This window comes from Macaca thibetana, chromosome 16 (assembly GCF_024542745.1).
Source record: "Macaca thibetana thibetana isolate TM-01 chromosome 16, ASM2454274v1, whole genome shotgun sequence".
NCBI lineage: Eukaryota > Metazoa > Chordata > Mammalia > Primates > Cercopithecidae > Macaca > Macaca thibetana.
The window spans coordinates 27,736,419-27,751,847 of NC_065593.1; the positions used below are offsets into that span (position 1 = coordinate 27,736,419).

At 43.5% G+C, this 15,429-nt stretch overlaps 1 protein-coding gene across 1 annotated transcript in view; it reads right to left on the reverse strand.

The window, feature by feature from the left end:
* The window catches only part of ASIC2 (acid sensing ion channel subunit 2), a 282,139-nt gene that overhangs the window by 8,809 nt on the left and 257,901 nt on the right, over window positions 1-15,429 (reverse strand). Inside the window, exons 4-6 of the mRNA XM_050765004.1 lie at window positions 6,482-6,632; window positions 4,011-4,067; window positions 1,968-2,121 (exon numbers count right to left, since the gene is read on the reverse strand). Coding sequence (XP_050620961.1) covers window positions 1,968-2,121; window positions 4,011-4,067; window positions 6,482-6,632 — 362 coding nt within the window. The remainder of the gene's footprint in view (window positions 1-1,967; window positions 2,122-4,010; window positions 4,068-6,481; window positions 6,633-15,429) is intronic.

The following is a 15,429-nucleotide window of genomic DNA, read 5'->3' on the forward strand; positions in this document are numbered from 1 at the left end:
CTTTGCTCCTTTGGGCAGGTGTGTGAGTGAGACACATCTTGGCAGTAAAAGTTGTTACTGCCTGCAGACTGTGCCCAGCAGCAGGGCCTGGCATCTCCTACAATTCCCGTCTCCTCCAATGTGCTCACAATGCCTTCAGTGCCCCTTGTTCTCAACCCACTGAGCAAAAGCTGGCTGGGGATGGGGGTCTGGGGACAGTGTTGGCAAGAGGGAGGGGCCGGCGAAGAGAGAAACAGATTCTTCTTTCCGTGAGCAGAGCTCGCAGGGCAGCTGTTCAAAGTATCACCCTCTCTTGCTTGGCTTGCCACAGCTGCTTCCTAACAGCTCCCTTCTTCCCATCTGCCTTTCCCCCGTCTTCTCTATCGCCGCCTGAAGGATCTTTCTAAAACTGCTAAATTGATTCGAATTAAATAAAATTACAGTTCCACTCCCCAGTCACAGGCTGCATTTCAAATGCTCGTCAGCCACATGTGGCTAGCAGCAACCCCACTGGGCACTGCAGACGCAGAACATTTCCATCATTGCACAGTATTTGACCTATTGGGGAGCAGTGGTCGAAAATGCAAATTTGAGTCTGTCACTCACCTCTGAAAGCTCTTCAGTGGATCCCTATTCTGTTAGGATAAAGCCCACCCCCTATGCCCGCTCAGCTCAGCCTACAAGACCCTCTTGCTCTGACACATCCATGCTCCCCTTTGAAGTCTTCTCTTCTGCCCTGTGCTGATGGTCTCTGCTGAGCCTCTGCCTAGGACACCCACTTCTCCTATGCTTCCATTCATTTATTCTGTTAAAACACATTGAGTGCCAACTCTGTGCCGTACGCTCCACTAGTATTTGGCAGACAACAGAGAACAAAAAAGATAGTTTCCTGCCCTCAGGGGGCTTTCAATCTAGTGGGGCAGACAGGTAATAAACAAGGAAACACAACATGACTATGTAATTACATGCTGTAGTGTTATAAAGGAAAACACCAGAGGAATTTGAGAGAAAAATAACAGGAGTGCACCTCATCTAGATGCCTGAGATAACTTCAATTTTATTTTTATTTTTGTTTTATATTTGTTTTAGAGACAGGGTCTAACTATGTTGCCCAGGCTGAGCTTGAACTCCTGGCCTGAAGCAATCCTCCTGCCTTGGCCTCCCAAAACATTGGGATTACAGGCATGAGCCACCATGTCTGGCTGGAGATGACATTTAATTGGAGACCTGCTTAAAGAGGAACCAGTTAGGTGGAGGGTGCGAGGAAAAGAATTCTAGGCAGAGGGAATAGAACGTGCAAGTTCTGCCTGGAAAACTATACATTCTTTAAAAAAATCTCTGGGCTGGGCGAGGTGGCTCACGCCTGTAATCCCAGCACTTTAGGAGGCCGAGGTGGGCGGATCACAAGGTCAGGAGATCAAGACCATCCTGGCTAATACACAGTGAAACCCCGTGTCTACTAAAAATACAAAAAAATTAGCCGGGCGTGGTGGCGGAGGCCTGTAGTTCCAGTTACTCATGAGGCTGAGGCAGGAGAACGGTGTGAACCTGGGAGGTGGACTTTGCAGTGAGCCGAGATAGCGCCATGGCACTCCAGACTGGGCAACAGAGCGAGACTCCGTCTCAAAAAAAAAAAAAAAAAAATCGCTGAAGCTTTCCCTGATGTCACCTCATTGCGAGCTGTAGCTAACCCATCATTCTCTCCTTCCATGTGCATCCCCCTATGACAGCCAAAGTCACCCTATATGTCATTCAGTGTGTACTTGTCTATCCACAAGACTGCAAGCTCCTTAAGGGCAGGGGCTGTGTCTTACTCATCTTTGTCTTTGTATTCTGAGCATGAAGCAGAGCTTGACACACAGAGGGTGCTCAGTGACTGTTTGCTGACTTGAACTGAATGTTTATCTCTGCTTTCCTCCTTGATTGCCTCCAATCTCCTCCTTATCCATTTCCCCCTTCCTCCTGCCTACCATGCCCACTAAACTTACGAGATATATTTTTCTGATTTGTTAAATTTCTTCTCAAGGTACTTGGCTGATGTCTTGCTGGGGATCTTCACCATGGAGAGCTCTTTGTTGTAGCGGGTCAGGTTGCAGGGTGTCCTGCAGAGACAGTAATTGCTGTCCTTTTCCGCCAGCAGACCTGGAGGGGAGAGCGAGGTGGGGCTTAGTCAGGTGTGGGGACTGGGATTTCTAAGGGTCCAGAGTAGCTGGATTCTAGCAGCTGAAAAGTGAGCTGGGAAGGGGTGCTGGTCCGGGGAAAGTGCGGGGCAGGGATTGTGGAGAGAGGGGAACTGGGCTTTTGCTGTAGGTTGATCTTGTTTTCCTTCTGCTTCCTTTAACTGTCATGTCACTCTAGAAATTATTGAAATGTGACCACTTTTGCAGAGGTCTCCAAGACCGTCCCGGTGCCCTCAGCTTCCCATGGCTTTCTTCCCTGCTCCTAGCTTCAGTATTCTCATCCACAGAGTGGGCCACCATCAAAGCAAATGTGGGAGACTGTTTTACCTGAAACCCAGGGCTCTGTGCTAATCCTGCCGGGGCTCCCTCATAGCCAGTGCCCACATCCTCTGCCTGGTGGGTTAGGATGCAGGCAAAGATCCTTCATTCCTTTCCCTGGAGGCAACTCCCTGCATCTGGAACCCTTCCTGCCCTCTCCTTTCTTCTTCCAATTAGACATAATGTTTAAGGCATCATTTCCCTCTGACAAAGACTTTCTCCCTGATCAAACTTAGCCAGGCTCTTCAGAGCCCTGTTCTCGACTAGGCGTTGACCTCGGCCCCCATCCGTGCTGGGCCTGCCTAGCCCAGTTTTAACAAGAATCCTGCTAAAGTCAGTTTAGACAGAATCCCCCACCCTTGATATCTGATCAGCCTGGCCTGTGTCAGCAGATTTCCCCCTACCTTTGAGGTTTTCTCTGGGTAATTTTACATCTACTGAGCCCTCGCTCTGCTTGATGGCCATGAATCTCCAGCTGTCTTGGCTGTATTCTGAGTTGAATCCCATCTCTTTCCCCTGTTGTGATACTCTTGACACCTGTTGCAATTCCCCTGAATAAAGACTTCCTTACCATTTTAACTAGTGTCAGAGTGATTTTTTCTTTAACACCTCCTTCCCTTTTCCCTCTAGCCACCTCAGTGTTTCAGGCTACCCTGGGTTTTGCTGAGTCTTTGCACACATCAGAAGTCACTCCCTCCCCTCTCAGCCTGGCCTCCCTCTCTAGTCCTCCTGGAGGTATCCGGACCTGAGGCCAACACTGCCTCGCTTAGCTCCAGCAAGTGCAGATGCTGAACGAACTTGAGTGCACATTGTTTAAAAAGTCCGCTTGTTTTGATTGTAAGCCATTTCCTGGGTCCAGAGAGAGGCGAGCAGACAGAGTGGGCCTAGCTTTGGGGTGGCAGCTTGTTTGTGCACTCTCTGTCCCTCCTAGTTTTCCAGCTGGGGAACCAGCAGAGTTCTTCCAACTGGCAGACCCCCAGCAGGCCGCTTGGGGAGGAGGAAGGAGCGTGCTCTGTGTTTTCCATTTGCGCACATGCAATGCAAACCTGACCTTACCTCTCCAGTCCTCCTCCACCTCCCCAAGCTCAATGGAGCAGAAGAAAGACGTGACTTCAGAATCACCTTGGCCTCGGATTGTGTGAGGGGAGGTATTGCCAAGCTCCTCTGGTGCCCACCTGGCTGCCCACGGTCTATCCTCTCTCCACCTCTGTCCTCTCCCCTGCTTTCCTTAGCACCCTCCGTTCCCCTTGAAACCTACTCCTTCTCCATCTCCACCTTCCATACCTCCTTTCTCTCCCCAGTTCCATTGCCAGCCCTCATCCTCTTGCACCAATTCCCTCCCCAACCTTCTCTTCTTCCTCCTCTCCATCTGCCTCTCCCATCCCTGCAGCAACTCCACTCGGCCAGCCCCTTTCTTCTCATCCTCTCTCCATTCCTTCTTCCGCTTGATCTTTCCCCGCACCCAGATGATCTCCTGGATCTCAATCTCAGGCCCCCTGCCCCCGTGATTCCATCTGTCTCCTGAGTACTGACCTAGGGCAGGCTCTGCACACTCCTTGTGCTGCTCAGGGGTGCAGAATGGGGCATCCCCTGCAAAGAAGAAACACCAGACACAGTTACTCAGGCAGGAACATTCATGTCAGCAACACCTCCTCTGCTTTGGGCTTAGGGAAGGGAGTGCCTCCCGGCAGTTGAAGGGGCAGCGGCCTGCCAGTGGGCAGTTCGAAGAGAGCCTTGGATCAGAGTGCACCCCAAAGCTGGAAGGCTGGCTTCTGATCTGCTGTGTAAGCTTGGGCAGGCTGTTCACCTCGTTGAGCAGGAGACAGTAGGATCTGTATGGCTAACTTCTCCCATGTTTCTCTGTAGGTCCAGCCAGCTCCTGTCCGTGACAGGTGAGCTCGCCTTGAGGATTGAGACTAGGGAGGTGGTGATAAGCACCTCGTAAGCTTGGCTACACATCGTCTTCTTTAACCCATACAGGCACCCTTTGAAGTCAGAAGTACCATATCTGTTTTACCCATGAGAATTTTGAGGCTTAAGCATCTTATCTTCCCAGGACACCAAGCCTAGTAGTGATGGAGGTGGGCTTTGAACAGAGGTCAGTCTGATCCAGAGCCTAGAGCTCTTCTCAGCACAACCACACTGCTGTATGGGAACAAGGGTTGCCTTGTGTTTCTCTATTGCTTTGCTCATAATTCCACATTAGTCACTGAGATGTCAGTATTAGTGTCCTGGGTGTGATTGACACCTCTACTGCTTGCCTTTGGCTAAGGGTTGGTGGGGAAAACCTCACTGGCTGGTGGCCTAGTCTGAGCATCAGGTGAATAATATTCCCCATTGCTGGATTCTCCTTGCTGGGCTCTCTTTGTAGAAACCCAGGATCTTTTTTCTTTCTTTTACCCAGTGCTAAAGTCCACCATAATGTTTTTTCCTTATCACTTCCCCAAAATCCTTTTTCAGAGCTGAAGAGTTAATAAGCTTTCTCCTTTCCAAAAACAATAGCTTGACATGTTTCCCTGTTTGCTCTGCCTTCTAGGAAGCTCAGAGGCCATTTTATTTTATTATTATTTAAAACATACAAATTTATTATTATGTTACAGCTTAGTAGGTCAGAAGTTAGGTATCGGTCTCATTGGTCCAGAATCAAGGTGTTGGGTGGGAGGCCGATATTCTTTTTGGAGGCTGTAGGGGAGAATTCATTTCCTCGCCTTTCTCAGCTTCCAAAGACCATCCCCACATTCACTGGCCACCCACATGCATCGACTACCCACATTCTTCTGTCTTCAGAGTGAACAAGTTTGCATCTCTCTGACCTGTCTTTCATAGTCACTTCTCCCTCTGACCCTAGCTGGAAAAGGGGGATTGATTTTGAGGATTCTGATGAGATTTGGGCCCACCTAGATAATCTCCCCCACTTAAAGTTGGTAACCTTAATCATTTTGGCAAAGTCCCTTTTGACAGAGGCAATTTTAAAGATCAGTAATTTAAATCTTAGATTACTAAGGAAATTGCTGATAACTAATGAAATAATTCAGAATGTAGCAATGAGGATGTTCATTTCAGCATGGATTATAACAGAAAACAATTGATAATGAACCAAATGTCCAGTATAAGGATTTAGTTAAGTAAAATTGAATAAAGTATGATATAACCATGAAATAACAGCTACTAAATACAATAACAACATTCCTGGCACATAGTAGGTCTTCAGTCAACATGACTTTTGGTGCCCTCTTCCAATATGCTAAATAATAACCACTGACTTTTATAGTTTACAAAACATTTTATATCCTAGCCTAATTTTCACATTGTAACAGCTAATGATTGTGTTTTAAAGACCATAAACGTGAGAACAGAGAGGTTTAGTAACCAGGTCACACAGTAAATGAGTGGAAGAGCCTAAATTAGAAACCAAGGCCCCATTCATGCGTCCTGGCTGCAACACCACGCTCTTTCTCCCCAGATCAGCTTTCCACTTTGCACTTCAGCTTCTGGTATGCCAACTGCATGAGATGGCCACATGCATTGTTAGTGTGACAAGAGAGGTGTCATGACATGCACATTTATTTGCTGGCTAATAGACTATTGCCTCATTTGAAGGAGTGCTAGACATTTGGACACAAAAAGGGAAACATCTGGATGAAAGAAAGAAACATCTGGATGCTCAAACATGTACTACACGAGCTGTAAGAATTGCAAGCATCCAGTTTTCTGGACACTAAACTCTCAGAGGTAAGAGCAGCAGACAATTGGCAAACATTGAACACTGGGATGGACATTCCCCCAACACTGGGTGCTTCTGGATAGCAGGATGCTGTCTTGGTTGCTGGACTAGAAGTTTCCACCTGCCCTCTAAATGGGCACCAAATAACAGAGTCTTCCCAGAACATCATCCTTTTGGATCCTAGCAAAGTGGGTGAAGTGTTTCCCATTAGGATGAGAAATGCAAGGCGGGTTCCAGGCAGATCCCAGGGGCCCTGTGGCCACCCTGCCCTGGTACTGACCTGGCATGTGAACCATGCGGCAGTTGCAATTTTCCACGATGTAGCGGGTCTCACAGTCAATCCTACAGGCGGTGATACTGTAAACAGGAAAAAAGTCGAGGCCCATCTCTGAGGATCGGCACTCACCCCACGGTGGGGGCAGGTATGTGAGCTGCAAGACAGGAAGGAGTGGGCGGTAGTCAGCCTCAACAGACTCAGTAACTCATTCATTTACTTACTCAATCAAAAAACAATTATTAAGCATTTAAATACCATTAACTTTATAGATCTTCAACATCTGGCTCCAACACTAGTTTTCTTACCTTATCTTAATTTTTTATTTTTTTTCTTAGAGACAAAGTTTCACCATGTTGCCCAGGCTGGCTTTGAACTCCTGGCTCAAGCGATCCTCGTGTCTCAGCCTCTCTAGTAGCTGAGACTACAGGGGCACACCATCAGGCCCCACCCTAACTTAGCTTCTATAACCTTCTTTAAATGTGGTTCTCCTGAGAGTCTCTTAACCCCACCATGTCTTCCCACTCCCACATTTTGTCATCTCGCATCTCTTGGAAAGACCCAACTAAATTCCACCCTCTTGGTTTGAAACATTGGAATCCCAGACCTAGACCTGGAGGACAAAACCCAGAGGAAGATTCAGAATGAAATGGCTCTAGGCACTATCCTTGTTATTTATAGTCCTGGGCCTGGACTACAGAGACTCCCCAGGTCATGCTGTAGATGGCATCTTTTCCCTTTGAAGAAAATTACACTTCTATTCTCAGAGGTCCAGTGATCATAAATGTTCTCCTAGCATCTATGGTACTTGCCTAGTGGGAATGGGAAGGGTGAAGGATGAGGGAAATAATGGTTGTTGAGCATTTTCTAGGTGTTAAGTCCTTTATATCCATTTTTTAAGATTAAAGAATAAAAACACAATAAAATGTACAAATATTAAGTGCACTATTCAATATATTCTAAAAATGTGTTCGCCCATGTAACCAGCACACTAACCAAGATAGAGGACATTTTAAATCACCCTAGAAAGTTCGTTTCTGTCCCTGTCCAATCAGTCCCAACCTACCTGGGTAATCATGGTTATGAATTCTCTCACCATAGGTTGGCTTTGCCTGTTCTCAAACTTCATATAAATGAAAGCTTACACTATGTGCTCTTTTGCGTCTAGCTTCTTACACTCAGCATGATGTCGCTGAGGTTCATCTACATGGTTGTTTGCCCCAGGAGTTCTTTCCTTTTTATTGCTGAATAGTTTTCCAGCATTATGTATGACTACACTTCAATTTGCTTATCCATTCACTTGATCATGGGCGTTTGGATTGTTTCCAGTTTTTGGTAATCATGAAAAAACTCCTATGAATATTTATACATAAGTCATTTTGTGGGCATATGTTTTAATTTCTCTTGAGTAAATGGCTAGCAGTGAAATAGCTGGTTTGTAAGATAGGTATAGGCACAACCTTATAAGAAACTGCCCAATTGTTATCCAAAGTGGTTCTTCTATTTTATATTTCCACCAGTAGTGTCTGAGAATTCTCATTACTCTATGTCCATGACAAATCTTGACTTCATCCACCTTTTTGATTTTAGCCATTTTTGTAGGTATATAGTTGTGTCTCACTTGTATCTGCGGTTCCCTGATGGATGATTTTGAGCACAATTTTATGTGTTTATTGGCCATTCATATATAATATTTTGTGAAATGTCTGAGTTTTCTTGTCCACTAAAAGTTATTATTTTTTTACTTTTACTTTTGGGTTGTAAGAGTTGTTTGTATATTCTGGATTCAAGTCCTTTGTCAGATACATGTATTGTAAATATTTTGTCTATACCACCTATAGTCTGTGGCTTACCTTTTCATTCTCTTAATAGTATCTATTTTTTAAAATCAACTTCAGAAGATATAATTTATATACAATAAAATGCATCAATTTTAATGTGCAATTTAATAAATTTTTACAAGTGTATACACCCTTGTAACAACTACGCTAATCAGGTATAGAACATTTCCATGAACCCCCAGAATTTCCTATTTGCAGTCACTTCCTCCCTGCCAACCCTCAGGCAACCCCCAATATGCTTTCTGTTATTATAAACTAGATTTGCCTGTGTTAGTATTGTATATAAATAGAATCAAACAGTATGCATTCTTTTGTGTCTGGCTTCTTTCTCTCAGCATAATGTTTTTGAGATTCATTCATGCTTTTGCACGTTTTAGTAGTTCATTCTTTTTTTGTTGCTGAGTTTTACTTCTTCCTTTCTAGTCTTTATTATTATTTTTAATTTATTTTTCTTACCCTGCTGTATTAGCTAGAAAGTATCATGTTGGAATAAAACTGGAGAGAGAAGGTATCTTCCCTTGTTCCTGATCTTAGGAAGGAGGGTTCATTATTTCACCATAATATATTAGGCATATGTTTTTCTTAGATGTGCTTGTCACATTGAGAAAGTTCTGTCTTATTTCTCATTTGCTGAGAGTTTTTATCATCAATGATATATATTTTGGCAAATATATTTTCTACTTCTATTGAGATGATCACACGACTTTTCTTCTTCATTCTATTAATACAGTGAATGGTATTGATTGATCTGAAGACGTTGAAACCAACTTACATTCCTGGGATAAACTCCACTTAGTCATAATTTATTATCCTCCTTATATATTGCTCTATTCAATTTGCTAGTATCTTGTGGAGGTTTTTTGCATGTATGTTTATGAGGCATGTTGTATTTAATTTACTTTTCTTATAATCTCCTGGTCAAGTTTTGGTATTGGGAGTATGCTGACCTCATGAAAGCAGTTATGAAGTGTTTCCTCTTTCTCTATTTTCTGAATTTGTATGGACTTGGTGCCATTTCTAACTTAAATGTTTGATAGAATTTGCCAGTGAAGCCATCTGGACCTGGTGATTGTGTGTATGCGTGTGAAGACTTTTAATTATGAATTCAATTCCTTTAATAGATATGGAGACATTCAGATTTTCTATTTCTGTTCTTGTGCTAGTTTTGGTAAGTTGTGTTTTTTCCCCAAGGAATTTGTTCATTTCATCTAGATTTTTGAATTTGTGGGCATAAAGTTGTATGTAATATTCTCTCACCATTTTTTAATGTCTGTAGGATCTATGGTTATGTCTTTTCATGCCTGATTGTTGGTAATTTGTATTCTATTTTTCCTTATTGTTAATAATTTCTAATTTCATTATGCTTTGGTTAGAAAACATCCTCCCGATGGTTTCATTTCTTTAACATTTATTGAGATGTTTTTATGATACTGGACCAGAAAAATAAATCAATGTTTGATCTTGTTGAATGTTCTATATGCACTTGAAAAGTATATGCATTCTGTAACTGTTGGCATACTGTTTTATAAAAGGCAATTAGGTTTAGTTGTTTAATAGTGTTGCTCGGATCTTCTATATCTTTACTAACTTTTTAGTCTACTTATTCATCAATTATGAGAGAGGAGTATCAAAACATCTAATTATGACTATGGATTTGTCTGTTTCTCCCTTTAGTTTTCTCAATTTTTGCTTTGGGTATTTCTGAAACTTATTAGGCATATACATATTTAGGATTGCTACGTCTTCTGGATGACTTGATCCTGTCATCATTGTGAATAATCATCTCATGCAATGTCCTTGTTTTGAAGTTTACTTTGCATGATAACAGACGTGGCAGCTTTATTCTCCAACTATTTATCTTTTTCTATCTATTATTTTGTTTTCATCCTTTTACTGTTAACTGTCAGAATCTTTATATATTTAAGGTACATCTCCTTTTGAATGTGTTTTTAAGGTACATCTATTTGAGTGTCGTATTTTATCCTGTCTGACAATCTCTGTCTTTTAATTGGAGGGTTTGATCTATTTACACTTAATGCAATTTTTGATATAGTTGGGTTGAAGTTATCATGTTGTTCTTTGTTTCCTATTTGTCCCCATTTCTATTTCTTCTTTTGTTCTCTCTCTTCTGACTCTTTTTGGGTTAAATTGAATATTATTTTAATAGTTCATTCTGTTTTCTCCTTTGAGTTTCAATTTATACCTCTTTGTATTATTATTTTTAGTTGTTGCTCTAGGATTTACAGTATTCATCCTTAACATCACAATATACCTTGAATTAATATTATGCCAGTTCACATATAATTCTATTAATTCTATTTATATTGCTTGTGTGTCATACATTTTACTTCTGCCTCTGTTATAAGCACTATAATACACTGTTTGTTTGTTTGTTTTTGTTTTGAGACAAAGTCTCACTCTCTTAGACAGGCTGGAGTGCAGTGGCGTGATCTCTGCTCTCTGCAATCTCCGTCTCCTGGGTTTAAGCAATTCTCCTGCCTCAGTCTCCCAAGTAGCTGGGACTATAGGCATGCACCACCATGCCCAGCTAATTTTTGTACTTTTATAGAGACAGACTTTCACCATGTTGGCCAAGCTGGTCTCAAACTCCTGACCTCAAATGATCCACCTGCCTCAGCCTCCCAAGTGCTGGGATTACAGGCGTGAGCCACTGTGCCTGGTCACACTGTTAATATTATTTTTGCCTTAAGCAGCCCATTGACTTTTAAAGAAGAAAGAGAGCTTATGTTTTATATTCATCCACATATACACCATTTTTATTATTCATCATGCTTCTTATAGATCTGAATTTTCCATTTGATATCATTTCCCATCAGGCTGAAGAATCTCTTTTAACTTCTGTTTTTTTGAGAATGGGTTTACTTGTGGCAAAATTTCTCAGTTTTCATTCCTTCAGTTTCATTCGTGAAGTTTCATTCCTTAAGGCGAGGAGTTCAAGACCAGCCTAGGCAACATAGTGATACTGATGGTAGTGGCTGCTACCATCATGCCGGCTGCAGCTGTGCAGCTGGGGCGCACACTCCATGGAGCCAGTGGGAGCCCTGACTCTTCTGAGTTAAGACTGGAGCTCCCCGTGCCACTGCACCCACAGCTGCAGACCCAGGCCTCCTGTAACTCCTGGGCAGGGCTACAGCCACCCAAACTGCAGCTGTGGATCCGAGCCTCCCTGTGCTCTTCTGGGAGCTGGCAACAGGTAGGATCTGCCTTCCTGGGGTTGCAGCTGCAGCTGCGGCACCCACGGCTGCAGACCTGGACCTCCCACTCCAGGAAGCAGGGAGGAGCAGGGGATAAGTGGGAGCCCTGCCCCTTCCAAGTTGGTGGGTGGGAGCTCCCAGGTACAGCTGCAGCTGCCCTCCCAGTGCAGGACCTGGGCATCTCTGTATCCTGCACCCTGAGTGGCCCCAGAAGGGACCACCCCAACCCATCCCTGCAGACTGGTGGGTGTCTGCTCCCACTGCCTGGCCCCTCTTGGCTCTTGGAGCCTCCTCTGAACTTGGAGCAGGGTTGGGGGCCAAGGCCCAGGGCCATGAATTACCACAGGAGGCAGACTGATTCCTGGCAGGAAGGGGGTGGGTCCCCAGTAACGACCCACCTTCAGACCAGGGAAGACCTGAAGGCTGTGGGATGGACTGCCAGTCTTGCCCACTGGAGTTGGGACTCAGGGTGCCCCTTCCAGGCCCACCCATGGCTGCTCATGCATGAATCGGCACACACTTCCTCCCCTCTGAGGTCCATAAAAGCCCTGGGCTCGGCCAAAGCGGAACAGAGGATGGCCAGAGGACCAAGAGGTCACAGAGATGAGGAGACTGGACGACCAGCTGCAGAGAGGAGTACCCTCTCCACTGAGAGCTGCAGAGATGACCTGCCAGCAGAGGGGAGCTACCCTCCAGGGCCTTCTCGCTGCTGAGAGCTGAACACTCGATGGGGTGAGCTGCCTGCAGAGAGGAGCTACCCACTTTTCTGAGCTGTTCTAACACTAAATAAAACTCATCTCCTTCTCCTTCCCTTCTCTTTCTTCTCCTCCTCCTCCTCCTCCTCCTCCTCCTCCTCCTCCTCCTCCTCCTCCTCCTCCTCCTCCTCCTCCTCCTCCTCCTCCTCCTCCTCCTCCTCCTTCTTCTTCTTCTTCTTCTTCTTCTTCTTCTTCTTCTTCTTCTTCTTCTTCTTCTTCTTCTTCTTCTTCTTCTTCTTCTTCTTCTTCTTCTTCTTCTTCTTCTTCTTCTTCTTCTTCTTCTTCTTCTTCTCCCTTCACTTGTCTGCATCCTTCATTCTTCCTGGATGCAGGACAAGAACTCAGGCAAAGGCACCATGGCCACAGAGGTTTGCAGCCAGAAAAATCGACACCCTAGAGATCCTGTAACAATACTCTGTCTCTAGCAAGTAAAAATAGTCAGGTGTGGTAGTGCACCCCTGCAGTCTCAGCTACTCAGGAGGCTGAGGTGGGAGGATCGCTTGAACCCAGGAGTTCAAGGCTACAGTGAGCTATGATTGTGCCACTGCACTCCAGCCTGGGTGACAGAGCATGAGGCTCCTCTAAAACAAACAAATAAATAAACACCCAAAACCAACTAAAAAAAACCTACAACGTCTTAGATTTTCATTATTTTTGAAAGATTTTGGCTGTAGATAGAATTCTAGGTTGACAAGTGTCTTCTTCCAGAATTTCAAAGGTGTTATTCCTCTGTCTCGGCCTCCATTGTTTCTGATGAGAATCAGCCATATTCTTTTTATTGTTCCCTGCAGGTATTATGCCCCCTTTTCTCCCTCTGGTTGCCTTTGTGCTTTTCTCTCCATCTTTGCTTCTCAGGATTTAAACTACATTACGCTTAAGTGTGGTTTTCTTTGTAGTTATCCTGCTTGGGGATTCTTGAGAATCCTGGATCTGTGAAATGATGCTTTTGAACAAATTTGAAAAAATATTAGCCAGTATTTCTTCAACTGTTTTTCTGCCTGATTCCGTCTCTCCTCTCAGGGATACCGCTTATATGCATGTTGGAGTACTCGACACTGCTCACAAGTCATTGGCACTCTATTCCCTTCCATTAGTCTTTTTTCTCTTTATGTATTATTTTAGTAATTTTTATTAACCTGTGCTCAAGTTTGGCATTCATTTATTGTTTTGTATCCAATCTTCCATTGATTCCATAAAACAATTTGTAAATTTCAGATGGTATGTTTCTCAGTTCTAGGGCTTTCATTTTTTTTAAAGGTTTCCATATCTTGACTAAAATTTTCTCATTATTTACATCTTTTTCTGCAATTACTTAACACGTTTATCATTGTTATTATAAAGTTGCTGTTTTCTAATTCCAACATTGGGATTATATGTAGATCTATTTCTACTGGTGGTTTATTTTTCTTTTCATGTTTCCCCTCTTTCCTCATGTGTCTAGGAATTTTTGATTGTATACTGGGAGACAGTCATTTTTATTATATACTGAACATTTCAGATAACTCTTTTTGGTGACTGGGTAGATTTTCATTCTCTGAATGCTGTTGAGTTTTGTTCTAGTAGGTGGTTAAATTAATGGTGTACTACTTTGATTTCATGGAGACATTGTTTAAGGCTTAGTTTAGAGATAGGTATATTTTAGTTTTGTCCTTAGTCCTGGGGTTTAGCTCCTGGTCTTGGGATGTGATCTTAACTCCTAAGGAATAACACTTCTGGGCTTAATGGACAGCCTGAGTTGTTCATCAAGATTTTCTAATTTGGTGAGATTTATATGTAGCCTATCTCCCCATGCAATGGCAGCAGCTGAAATTACTACTCAGCTCTTTCAACTGTTGTCATCCCCCTGGGCTTTTTAGACTCTCTCCCTATCCACATACAGTTCGAAGTTCAACCTAGATTTTAGGGATGTTTGTGTAAAAATTTGAGGGATCTCCCTCTGTGGGTCCCTCTTTTCTAGGATTTACCCTTCCAATTTTCAGCCTTTCTGGCAACCCTGAATACTTATTTCTGGTTCTTAAACTTAATGCTTGCTGATTTCTGGTTGAGCTCCATCCCCAGTATTCCCTTAGAACTTTGAAATGCCCTCAAGGGAGAAGCCATAGCTCACCTCTGGTTTATGCCTGGTTTTGGTCTCTCTCCAGTGCTGTCAAATAGTAGTTTGAAAATATTTTGTCCACAGTTTATGATTGCTATTTCCAGGAGAGTTAGTCTGATATTAGCTTCTTCACCATTACTGAAAAACCAAAAGGCTTTATACTTACTTACTTTAATATTTGCAGGGCTTTTTTTTTTTTTTTTGAGGTAGATGTTCCTATTATCATGTTATTGATGAGGAAACTGAGTTTCAGGAAGGTTAAGTAGTCTGTGCAAGATCACATACCTTGTGAGGGGCAGAGTCAGCAGATTTCTGATCCTAAACATGTGCTTGCTAGTGACATAGTGCCACAATGCCCCATATGTCATGGAAATCGATGGGAGGGATGGAGAAACCCTCCACGGAGCACTTTTCAGACCTTATTTATTTATTTAGTTAGTTTTAGAGACAGAGTCTTGCTTTATTGCCCAGGCTGGAGTGCAGTGCCATGATCATAGCTCACCGCAGCCTTGAACTCCTGGACTCAAGCGATCTTCCCGCCTCAGCCTCCCAAGGAGTTAGGACTACAGGGATGTACCACCACAGCCAGCTAATATTTTGAACATTTTTTTTTTTTTTTTTTTGTAGAGATGGAGTCTTGTTAGGGTCTCAATCCTTCTGCCTCCACCTCCTAAAGCACTGGGATTACAAGTGTGAGTCATCATGCCCAGCCTTTCTTTGGTTTTATCTAACTGCCCTGTTCTTCCTTTCCCATGAAGCCTTGCTCTACTTTGTCATATTACTCTTTCTTTTCAGTTTGTGAGCTAAACAGGCTTTCACAGAGATTTCCTGTATGACCTTGAATAAGTCACTGCTCCCCTCTGGACCTTAGTTTCTCATCTGTAAATAGGAAGGAATTGGAAGGTAGACACCACCAAGTCCCATTCAAGTGTTGATATTCTAAGATTTAGAATTGGTTGGATCCCCTACATTGCTCAATATTGGATCCATGAACACACAATCTGGATTTTGGAGGGACTAATCATGCCTTTTGGGCAGGGACTGGGGG